We start from the raw sequence: 12,944 nt of genomic DNA, 5'->3' as shown, positions 1-12,944 counted from the left end.
TTGCGCACAAGTCAAAGTTACCACCATAAAACAAAGGGAATATTGGCTGCCCTTACAAACTGAAACGAACTTTTTTTGCATTGTCTTGAGATTGTCATTGAAGAATAACAGTCTTATTTCTCAATTAATTCCCAAACTTTCTTGTTTCTGTAATTGAGGCTGCAGTCAAACCATTGCAAGGATCAGGTAAGGACAAGAAACAAAGCGGCCTCTCAGCTCAGAGGCAGTAGCTAGCTAGATGCACAGCTGTATGTCATCTATAAGCCTTACATTACACTCATTAACTTTGTTAACACTCTCCTGCTTTGGTGAACTCATCTGATGTTGAAAGCTGATTTCTGTATCTAATTGTTCTCAGGTTGCAATTCCATCAGATTTGCAGCTATGCCTTTCATCTTCCAGATCAAAATAGTACGGATGAATCCCTACCTGAATCAGAAATAGAAGACCTTACCCACATTAGTGGTGCTAGCACTTCTACTGTTATTAGTATTAATGGCTGTATTTTTCTATCTCGATCTAATACTGGCTACCGATTCCTTGTGATAGTTGTACTTTGTTTATAGTCAGTCCTGTGGTGTTTTAAGTGTGATGAATGTTTTAGTGCTTGCTTAGCAATCATATTATTATGAAAGCTCCATGTGATTTTCTATTTCTGCTCAAATAGCTATTACACAAGTTCTTTAAGGAATTATGATTCACATCCTGATCTCTCTTACGCTATTTAACATATGTCAAAATAAATAGTAGAAAAATCCTTTTGAATTCAAAAGAGTATCTGCATGGATATTGCACAGACCTTTATCAACTAAAATAGTATTTGAAGATTTCCATTCCAAAGCAATTACCACTCCTGCAGAAGAAAGCAGCTGATGAAACAGGGGGCAAGAAAGATCAGCACTTAATCCATTATCACATCCCAGTAATGCTAATCTAGGTGTAAGATTAATTTGGACTTCAAACATATTAAAGCAGCAAAATAAGATTTGCTTCCAGAAACGTTCAAAAGACAGTATATCCATATGATCAGCTTCAACTCTTATTGCAACCTTTCTTCCATAATATGCATTTGAAGCCAATTTATAAATCATCCTGGAAGGTAAAAAGATAATGCAAATAGCCCACAGAAACACTCTGAAGACTCAAACGTGGATTCTGAAATGGGAAGCAGAACTTAACTGGATCTTAATTTTCTGGCGAAGCAATTAAAAGACAAGAAAAACATTCCTAGAGTAAATCCCTTTAAGTGTTTCTCTCACACAGAATTATAAAATGATTTAGTAGTTCCTATGATTTTTCTTATTCATTTTAATTCGTACCTTTTGCCCAAGAACTTGACTGCTACTCAGTAATTTGACTTCAAGCACACATGGTTTAGGCTGCCTGATCTTAGCAGCTAAGCATACAATTTCCACACCCATTTTTATCAAACAACAGTGCAGCATTCCATCATCTTGATTCTCGGTGGTAGCAGTGAATAACCTCTAAATACCAAACTGTTGCTTTGATTTTTGCTCAGTTTAGGAAGATGAAAACTGCCTAGCAGGTTTGACAAATATCTTATTTGGGGTTTCAATCTGCTCAGTTCGCATACCACTGACCTAAGAAAGAACTCTTTTCAGTGTGAGACTGAGAGGTGACAGACCCTGCTCTTCAAGGACCTTCTGAGCCCTACAACCAGCTTCCCAGATCTCAGGATCCATCTTCCAGCCTGCAGAAACCTGCTGCTGCTTATCAGAGCTCTCCTATCACCTGAACAGTTGGTTTTGCTAGGAAAATCCAGAGAACAATTTTGAACCATGCAGCACAAAGGAAGGTAATGATTCAGGGCTGGGTTCCCACCCTTGGTTTACCTTTTCAATATTCCCATTATTCTATTACCTCAGTGCTTTATTTCTAATTAAAACAGATTTCCTCTGAATTTCATTTAAAATGTTAACCTTTGAAAACCAGAGTCACGTTCAGCTCTGCGAGAGGTTTATCTCTACTTTTACTGATCCCTCTGCTGTATTTTATGATCTTCAGAGCTACTTTGACTCCCTTGATTGCATTTTCCAAGCAGGAGCCTTTAAGTTATGCCTTATTTGGAAAACCTTTACTCATTCAAAGAATTAAGAGGAGTCTCCTACTACAGCTTAGTATATATTTACAAGTATTTTTATTCCTTGCATCATTCCTCATTTTCTGTTCCCATGTGCTCTTCTGGCTGTTATGAAGCGCTACAGAACTTACCAACAAGATATATCCCAAACATGAGGTTCAGAAGGGAAAAGGAATAACTTTTCAACAGTGAAATGAATGTCATTTCAAACTGGTTTTAGAAGTTATCATGTTTATGTACAACTGTTTGCCCGGTTAAAAGACTGTGAGGAAGGGTATCAATGAGAAGATTTGTAACAGCCTAGTAAAGCTGTACAGTTCTGCTCTGCATCCTACCAGAATATTGTGTCTAAAAGCAATATTTAACCGTAACATCAATCACTGTTATGCCAATGAAACGGTTTCGTTCTGTTTTTCCTTGTCTGCAGCTGACACATCCCAGGCAGAGAATGTGGGATGTGGCTGACATTTAGGACCTCATTTTTTTCCTGCATTCATACAGGACGATACAATTCCTGTACCTGCTTGTAACGCAGCCATCAAATAGGAATTCCATTTTTTCTCCCAAGAGTTCCAACTAGGGAATGCTGACTCAGCATCTCCAACTGTTCAGACATTTACTGCTCTCACATACAAAGGATGGGGAAGAAGGGTGGGTGACCCCCATGTAACCATTTCTTCCATACAAGACGACAGTAAATGTATGCCAGTTTTGGGTTCGTGAAAACAAATACTTTTTTTTCCCCCCTTTCTCCTTTCATAAAATAAAAAAAGAGCCCAATCAATTCCATAAAAACACTTTCCAAACATCCAGAAACCCAGCTCACACACCGGGGGGCCTATTTTTACTTTTAGAGCTAAATACCTTGCTCTGATTCTTTCACCCCTTCAGAAGAGCAGGGGGGCTCTTGAAATACTTAACAGACTTATTTGAATGCTTTCTCAAATTCACCTCCTAGGAGCAGAATCTCTCTCCAAGAATATCATGGAGAAATAGAGCTGACTGAGAATAAACAAATACACAACAGCTCCAGACTTCACTTGCTCACTACACCCTGCTGCCAATACTTTGAGTTATTGCTGTTAAACTCCAAAGTTTGCAGGGCTTAGCGCTTCAGGCAACTGGACAAACAAGTACAAAGCCTCTCTTCAAGCCTCCTTATACAACAGGCACTATTCTGATATGTTGTTCAACCTCACCTGCAGAACATTTGCATCTGCATACTGTGGCTTAAATGTACAGTACTGAAGGGAGACGCAGCCCCCATGAAAAGCCTTTTTGCCCACGGTGGCAGAATTTCTGTAAGTTTGAAAGTAGAATCAAAAAAATAAATACATGAGTTTGACCTGATGCTACTGAGCAGCGCATAGAGAGAAGCAGGACAACAAAGTTTACGAGAACAAAATGTACTACTGCCATGATGTTTTGTTCAAAGTATAAGCATCTACATTAATGGTATTTAAAATTAATTGTACTTCATTATTTTTTTAAAATTATAGTTCAAGTTCAGGGAAAGTCGGCGATTCCCAGCAGTCACACGTGAAGAATCTCTCAGGATCTTATTTATTTTTTATTGTATTTTGCTTTCACCCACCTACGGCATCTCCCACTCCTATCGAAAAGAAGGAATTCTTGTACCATCCCATTTTAGGTAACTCATTTCACTAAGACTGCTGCCATCCATTCAACCAAGCACGGTACAAGCTATTCCTCTTGATTCATGGTAAATCAATATTATGTTTCCAGCACCACACAACTGAATTACATCTATTGCATCTGCTGCTGAAAGCTCTATGTAAAGGCATGGTTTTTCTTTAGTATTTCATTTTTATCAGTCCCAACGGTACCACACTGCATTCTAAGCTGTATTATGCCTTAACAGAAATGATTTTACTACATCACTCCATCATCTGTCTAAACTTAATCAAGCACAACATTGCTTTCTGAAACTCCACAGGAGTCCCGTATCCCTGAGGGGCTTTCTTCACGGTAGCCACTTTAGAAGAAAAATATCAGCTCAGCACTGTCAAACTATTAACATTTACAAGCAAGCAGTCACCAGCACAGCAAAACTGTCCCCCCATATGCAGTTATTAAAGATGAAAACTCACTTATTTGCCCACCTGAAAACAACAGGTTTTGGGTGTTAGAAGGAAATGTTTTGAGACACAGAGTGTTACAGAACCAACAGGGTTAAATGCGGCTTTCAGAGAGTTACAGCCAGAAGTGTCAACAGGTGGAGAACATGGAGGTGCAGGGCATTCACTCCTAAAGGCAGAGAAGACAAAGCTAGAAAAACAGTTCATAACTCAAAGCCATGAGAGGGAATAATCCTCACACCAGTCTGAAATGCAAAACCACTTCCACTCCTGTTGAAGCCATGCCCAGTCATTTTCTTTACTTCACCCACAATCCATTCTTCTGGCCTTTAAATTTTTTCTGTCTGTTTAAGATCCTAATCCCCTCCTAACAGGTATCCAGAAATTGCTCCCAGAGGGGGAATCTCTCTTCCAGTCAGTACACATTCTTCCACTTTGGCCAAATGGTTCTCTACAGTTATTAAAAACAAAGTTACATGACACACATTTTCACAGAGAAGGAGACCGTTATTGTACCCCCAAAGCTAGTTAAAGAAAGACAAAAAACACAGCATGGAGCTGGAAATACTTCCTAGTTTTTCCTCCGTGTTTGCTGGAAAGGAGAAGAGCAGGGGCTTGGCTTGTTCTGTTTCGGACTACGCAGCCCAGAGTCAGAGCCAGAATGTGGAAGCCACTGATTGTGGGACAAATGGAGCAGAAAGGACCTTCTGCGTGGACTGCACTAACCTACCTCAATGACATCTGATATCATTGTATTTTTTTGGCTGCCAATACAAGCAACATTTATTAGCCTATGCTGGTATAAAATAAGTGATAAATGTCAAAGCCATTAATATGTTCTTATTTTGATGAAAAGACTTGAAAAATAATTATACAAGGTTTAAGCTATGCCATACAAGAGGCAGTAATTATATTCATCCTCATTCCAAACATGATTTTATCATGCTAATATCCAAGAGTATTTTGGAAAGAGAAATCTCTGGCTACAAACACAACCGCTGCGCAAAAAGAATCTGATTTTAAAAGAGCATGTGTGTTGGAACACAGACCATCAAAATCTTATATATTTATGATACATACACTTACGTTTTGTGTATTTCTGGTAGCTTTTGTTTCATATGGCAATGAAGTTACACTATTTACCCACTTGATAGTTAAGAAAAACAAGGTGAAATGTGACCACTCACAGCCAGCAAGGTCTTAGTAGGTCCACCAACGTCAACCTCATCTCTCTGATTCCTGAAGGAGTATGTAAACCTTCAACAGTTTGTTCCTGTAAGTGAAAAGGCCTCTGAAATATATTCACAGAACTGACAATTCAGAGTATATCCAGACAGCTGAACACCAACCAAGAGGAATACCTGAACTGCCTGAGTTAAGAGCACCACTGCTGCACTTGTGGTGCTCTGGTGGGCACAAAGACTGCTCCTCACACAGCTGCTGAAAGAAGCAATGCAGATGCCTACCAACTGTCCCTGCTGTGCCAAGCACACACACCAGAAACATCTAGGAGGCATCTCTCCAAATTAAACCCTATGTGAAGATGCAGTATCACGTACTTCAGAGAATAACAACTAAATATCACCACTGAGACATTCTGCACAGCCATTTTGGTGTCTATCAGTTACTCTGTATTTTTTATAATAGCTTCTAAATATTTAAAAACAAAACAACCTCCAAAAGCCTATCTTGTCTTGCTTCCAGAAATGCCAAAATCCCACCAACTCACACAAGTCCCATAAATACCAACAGCTTGCATAGAGCAATTTGAAGTACAATAGGAACAACAACTAAATCACACACGAAATACTGCCATGTATTTACAGCTGGTTGTAAATGTCTCCTGACATTTAAGATAGCGTTTCCTGGGTGTTATTAAAACATCACAACTCATCATATACTTTTGGCATTTATTTGTCTAGTAGCCAGGATTTACAAGTATTCAAAATGCAAAGATATTTCATCTTTATTCCTTGAAAATACAAAGGCTGCTACCTGCCCCCAATCAATCCTGATAGCTTTTCAAAATTAGATTTTCACTTGGCATGTTTTACTCGGGTTTCTTCCTACAACAACCGCTGCCCTTCAGCACGTTAGAGAAACTGAAGTGGCAACCATCAGCAGCAGAGCTGACAGGAAAATAACAAAAAGTGCTTTAACCAATTTCAACTTCCAGCCCGATGACATAAGCCTAGAAGCAAAATCCATGCTGCCTCGCTGCAGGACATAGCTTCTCATTAAAGAGGTAAGTGGGTCTGCGTAAGCAGTGAAGGCTATTAAAGATAAGCAGATGAAACAGCGCAGCAGCAGCACGTTATGTCGCTATGTTGAAGAACAGGTTTTTTGTTTTGTTCTGTTTTTAGTGGTTTGTTGTTTGGTGTTTTTTTTTTTTTAAGATTTAGGATTTCTGTCACTAAGCAAGAAGAAAAAGAATCAATACTGACCCACGTGAAGCATCCCAGCAGCTAATGGCTAGGAAAGAAAGCAAAAGCCAGGCTCCACATGGCAAGCCCTGTGACTACCAACAGCAGCAAAAACACCACTGCAATGAGAGAGTTCACTCACCAAGAGGATGCCTTTAAAGCCAAGGAAACGCTGGAAAAAGATTTTACTCTTTATCTTTGGGAAGAGCTCCTTTGTCCAGCACCTACTTGTAGTCAGATGCACACACATACAGCCACTCTTTCTTGCAGTCATCTGCTAACAAAACCTTTCTTCCTGAAGAATTAATTACTGGCATTTTATCTTTTCACACAAGCAGAAAATAAAAAGTTTAGTTCAGCTATACAAGCATTCATGAAGTCCTTGCTGGCAAACTGAAAGCAGTTATTTAAGCATAACTATAGCAAATTATCAGACCAATTTAACAATACCCTGAAGACAGCAGCTAAATAGTATCTTTTCCGTCTGAGCAAACCATTTAACCTTTTATTCTTGCCCATATCTCAAGGACTTTTTATTCTGACAAGCCTTCACATTTTCCCCTCGGTACATTTCTTATGTCTTCAGAGCAGATGCCAGAAGCACGTGCTGCCCAAATGCGGTGCCATCCTGCTCCACTGTGAAGAAACCACAGGCAGCAGGCCTGGAAAAGCCAGCCTGTGTGCCAGCTTGTGGCAGGTACCACTGACAACAGCAATGCTTCTCACCAGCCATCAGTACTACAGTGAGATGTAGTTACGTATGGTATATAACATATGGCACCATGACAGAAGACCTGCATGACAGAAGCTGCTCATGATACATCTATAGCCAATGAATTCCAGCAGCCATGAATCTGCAGTCTGTGTTTCCCAGACCTCCTCCGTGCCCAATTTTTACTCCCCATGAAGCAAGCATTAGGATTTATCCTTAGAATGAGAAACATCCCTCTGCTGGTTTTACACTTGGTTCTGTTTTAGCCGAACGTGCTGAGCAGTGGAAAACACTGGCCAAGATAAACACATTCAAGTAATGTGATGTGTTTTGTGTTTCACATCTGCACTGAAGCCAGTAAAAAAGGCGCCAACAAAGTAATTTAAATAGTTGAACTTAACCCGAATTTCAGCACTATGTTGGAAAACACTAATGAAGAGAACATTGGTGATGAGAACGTCCAACCACATCTGAATACTGCTCAAGTAACACAAATGCTGCAAATAATGTTTATGACAAGTACCTGAAATTTGACACACCACCCTCTCAATTACATTCCTTATTTGCACTTACAAGTAGGATTTTTAGGATAGAAACTCTGATTTCTTACATATGAGAAGAGTAAAAGCACAAAGACAGCGGCTATTGTAAAGCAATCACCCTCCAATTTCACTCTGAGATGATGTTCAAAATACAAGTTCATTTTCGCAGCAACTCAAACGTCCCCAAATGTTTTTTCCCCATTATTTCTCTACATGCGTGAGCAACACCAAGTCCAGATAGCCTCAAACATTTGTAGCTACCTACACCATGTAATTTACATCATGATACATCACAAAGAATAAGTAAAACCACACACACAGATCTCCGCCCAATAGAGTAGAAGCAGCTCCACATGTGCGTTACCACTTGTCCCTAGGGAGCAACTGATGTCAGTAGTCCAAGTTCATTAGCCAAAAAGGAAGTCTACAAATTAAAAGAATTTTCCATTATCAGAAGCACTTTCTCGGTCTTCCATCAATGCTACTGCACAGCTACGTCAGTGTACACAGTATGTTTGTGTACACACACACACACACACACACACAGATACATCCCAAGAAAATCTGGTTTGTTCCTTCTGGATCTTCATTCCCACTATTTTGCTATTTCTTATGGGCAGTCAGCACTCAATGTTTGAGATCAAACAGAATGCACTGAGAACAGACTGAACAAATAAGGAAGGTGATATATACAGGTCACACAAATATAGTACTTTAGCCTATAGGAACAATTGCTGCTTCTTTAGGTTATTTGCTTACAGCACTATGGGGCCACTTACATGGATCGCAGAAGAATACAAAGTACACAGCAGTGATCTCAGGTGTCTTCCAGGTAACAGAGGTAACAGGAAGCATGAGGAAAAAGTGCACACACAACTGTTAGAGAACAGGATGAGGTGGTGACAGCTAATGGCTCATTTAACAGGGCAAAATAGAACCGGATTTGAAAAGAATAAGCTGCCTGTGAGGGAAGAACACAAGGGAACCTGAAGTCGTGCACTGCAGGTCCTTGAACAGGTAGCCACTAAAAATGAGAAAGGAACTGATCCACGGTATTCTCAAATCAGTTGGAAAGAACAAAGTGAGAAGAGCTTCAGAAACAACGCCAAAAAAAGAATAACAGCCTAGTCTGAAATTTCTGTTGATTTGAACAAAGAGTTGGGAGGCAGCAAAAGCACCTGCTCCTTTGGATTGCAGGCTTCTGTACAGCGCTCTCAGCAGTGACAGAGAAAAGGAAAACAAAATGTCTGTTTGCTTTTGTTAATCAGCAGGAATAAGACACAAAAGAGGCGTTTCATCATATTTAGGCTGAGGACTGAGTTGCAGGAAGCAAGTAGAAAGAGGCAGAAGATCAACCAACGATCAACAATAAGCAAGAGTCCACCAACTAAAATGTGCAATGGGCAGGAAGACGTGAAAACAAATAGAACAAAGCCCCTAAAACATTGAAGCCTCGGGGAAACCAGATCAGTAGGAGTCTAAATCCACTCCATTTAAAAATAATCTCAGGTGATTGAGATAAGGCAGAAACACTGCTCACATAGCTCTGGTGAAAATGATTCATTTGTTCTTTTCTATTAATCTGCGAAGTCGATTTATATACGAAATAGCATCAGCAGGCTGACCAACACATTCTTCTCTGTCAACTAAACATAAAGGAAATGAGATTTTTCACAGCACAAGTGGGTAAGTACCAGAACAGGTGCCAAGAAAAGCTGCAAATTCTCCATCCCTCGAAATACTCCAAACCAGTCTGAACAAGACCTTGAGTAACCCGATCTCACTTTGGAATTAGCAGGGCTTTGAGTGCAGGGGCTGGATTATAGGGCCCAATTTAGTCTGGGATGTTTATTTCAAAAGCCACCAACATCCAGATTGAAACGCGAAGTAATTTGTTTTCATCAGTGGCTTTCTAACAGCAAACCACCAGCACCCAGACTCCCAAAGAAGTAATTAAAATGCATTGCCCGGGCAGTGCCAACATAAACCAGCGGTTTTGTAATTCTTCCTAGGGAATGTTTTCAATAGTCACTTTTCTGAGCCACATTTTCTCCTAGAAGCACACCAACAGTCCAAGATGCATAGAAAAGAAATCCAGCATTAACTTACTCTTGGACTTGCACATCTGCCCTACTACCTGCTGTCCTAGGAGTGCACTGTCTCAACCCCCCCGAGCATTCTTGGTGGAGCTGTGAATTACGCCTACATAAACACATGCCATTTACACATACCTACCCAAGCACATACAGACAACAGCCCATATAGACAGTAAATAATGAAGGCTACTCAAATTGTCAAATACCACCATGCTGCACATATTAAACCAGCCCCAGTTTGTCTTTTGCTGTCACTGGCAGATGTTTGGGCCACTCCAGCCTCACAGTGCTGATCAGGGCTCACCTGGAGCACCCTGATGAGTTTCACAGCCCTTGTCCCCAGCTGTCACACCGCACAAGGAGGAGAGATACAGTGCTCAGTTCCAGGGTGCCTCACCTGGCACAAGAGCACACTGAATTAACTTTTATACTCCCTTCCTTCACAGTACCAAGGATTTAAGCTCAACCACATACCTGAAGGGCTGACAGCAGGAAAAACTAAACATTGCTAGAAGCACTTTTAGCACGTGACATTCCACAGAAGTTGTGGGGTTCTCAATTCTAATGGCTGTATTCCCTTCCCATTACCTGCCATGTTCATTTCCAGTTCAACAGCAATGTAAGGTCTTTCAAAGCAACAAAGAAAACAGTTTGGGTTACTGGGATCTTAGGAAAGCTGGAGGTGCAAAAAAAACAGAGAATCACATTAACTCAAATTCTTCATTAAACTTGCAACATCCATGGGTCAGTTCCAGGCTGATTACAGAAATAAACACAGGGACAGCCCCAGCGTAGCAGTTCACTCCATGAGTGTAACAAGCTGCCCTGCCTTTCCTGAAAGCACTTAACATATTTACTCAACTTCGGTGTGTTTCTCACCGTGTTTTAAAACTCTAAGATTTCTTGAGTGAAATCCTTACCAGTGCAATTCACGTTATTCTCCAGTTAGACCCCCATCTATACTGTCAAAATAGACTTTCATTATATAAAAATCCCATCCCGAATTTGTGATATCATATAGCGAAGAACAAAAGTGAAGGAAAAACATATTAGAATAAACTTTTATTTCCAGAGTTAAACCAACTTCTTAAATAGCATTATTATTATTATTATTATTATTATTATTAGGGAATTCATGAAGTATTTTGCTATAATTTCTCCTACTAAAAATAAAAAAGCACACCCCCACAGGCCACACATATGCAACATCTCAGACACTGGAGGTTCACATTCTAAGCTCTGAACAATCAGCACATAGGGAATGATTAAGATTTTCTCTGGTCAGAATCACTTTTCTTAGCGAAGTTCCAAGTAGTTAAAACATCATCACCGAAACAACAGTCCTGATCCTATATACTTCAGCTAAAGGAAAATGGAATACAAGATGCTTTATGCTGAGCAGATGAACCAGCACATCACAGAAGCATTTTGATCAATGCAGCACATTATGTAAAACTAAATTTCAGAAATATTAATAAGCTGACACAAAGGAAAATCAAAACATACAGTTACTAAAACAGTGAGACAAAGCACATTCAGGTAATGCAACAGTAACACCCTGATTACTTTAAAACGTCCCTAAACTATGAATGGTAGCATTTCAAAATGGTGAATTGACTTTCCTCAAAGGAAGAGAAATTAACTGTGCCTGTCAGCTGTTTTGTCTATTGTTTAATGGGCAAGCTTCATGGCCTATAAACAATTATTTATGCCAGCATGTACCTAATAGGCTATATCACATTACAATGCAAAAAAAGGAATATGGTGCTTTCAAGCAAAAATTGATTCCATTTCCAGTTCACACCAGATTTGGGAGCTCTCTCACTTCCAGCTGTTTTACTCAGGAAGAATCGGCTGTGCCGTCACAGCCCACTGACACAGATTACCATATTTGTCACAGCACTGCAATTTCATGAAACTTCACCGGGATGTTAAACAAAGCTTAAAACAAAATGTGGGAGAATCTGTGTCAGCATAATGACGGCTGTTGAAAAAAATATAGATATTACTTGTATTGAAGAATTGCTTTTCTGTAGCATTGTATCTGGTTTGGGACTGCTCTGCATCTGAAGTAATAAACAAGCGTAGCTCTAACACTGATTAAAAATACTTTGCTTTCTCGTTTAATTTCTAAGCAATGCTCAGCTAAAATGGCTACTCTGAGGTAAGTCAGAAAAGTCACTTTGCAGGGTTTAGAAATATCTCCAAACCACAAGTTTCAAATATGAGGTAAGCCTTCCAGCTTACATTGCTTCTTTCCAGAAGAATGTATAAGACTTAAATTTAAAGCAAGTTCACAAAACGTATTTTATTACTTTATGCAAATATCTTACTTCTTATGATGAGTCTCTGTGTCCCAGGTGAAAGCAAGGAAGCTTAAGTCCCTGCACTGCTCACATACTGATTCGACATGATTTACTCTGAAAGACTGTCATCATCTCTGAGAATGCTGCCAGTGCAGGCAGCAGGACAAAACAGAGAGAAGTTGCACTTACCTGCAGCCCTCTCCTCCGCAGGATACTTGAGTCATCCATATCCCGACGGCGCTGCCTCCCTTCCTGCTGGCCAGCTTTGCTCCCTAACTGTTAAACAAGTCCATTATTTTCTAACTTTTTCTCCCCTCTCCGCCCCTCCTCCATCCTCTCTCTAAAAATAGGACGTGGTCTTTCACTCGCCTGTCATGAAGAACCGCAGCCGGGGTCTCTGACTATTTGGATGTCATTTTGCCTGCCCCTCTGTGACAGATTTAGCAGGTCACATTGGAAAAAATCTGTTTGACTTCCCTAAGTCTATCAAGGTTGGACGTCTCTTTCCCCTCATATACATAAACCATCCAGAAATGTATAATAATGCACAGCTCCACATAAGGCCAAAGAGTGGAATTTAAGTCAGATCCCCACACGCTTATTTTTGCTTTCTTTCCATGTACTTCAGCTACACAAGGGATCAGCAAACTACAACAACTGCCTTC

The 12,944-nt window shown here is 40.1% G+C and overlaps 1 protein-coding gene across 3 annotated transcripts in view; it reads right to left on the bottom strand.

The window, feature by feature from the left end:
- MAST2 (microtubule associated serine/threonine kinase 2) overlaps nt 1-12,944 on the bottom strand; it is a 151,928-nt gene that overhangs the window by 101,710 nt on the left and 37,274 nt on the right. The window contains exon 2 of one of the 3 annotated variants that reach the window (XM_072343107.1): nt 12,469-12,555. The exons of 1 other annotated variant lie outside the window; for it this stretch is intronic. In XM_072343107.1, the coding sequence (XP_072199208.1) occupies nt 12,469-12,507 (39 nt within the window). In that variant the 5' untranslated portion in view covers nt 12,508-12,555. Of the gene's footprint in view, nt 1-12,468; nt 12,854-12,944 lie in introns of those variants that run through there. One more of the 3 variants, XM_072343108.1, reaches the window with a different exon arrangement.

This window comes from Excalfactoria chinensis, chromosome 8 (genome assembly GCF_039878825.1).
Source record: "Excalfactoria chinensis isolate bCotChi1 chromosome 8, bCotChi1.hap2, whole genome shotgun sequence".
Lineage (NCBI taxonomy): Eukaryota > Metazoa > Chordata > Aves > Galliformes > Phasianidae > Excalfactoria > Excalfactoria chinensis.
This window is presented reverse-complemented; position numbering and strand designations above follow the sequence as displayed.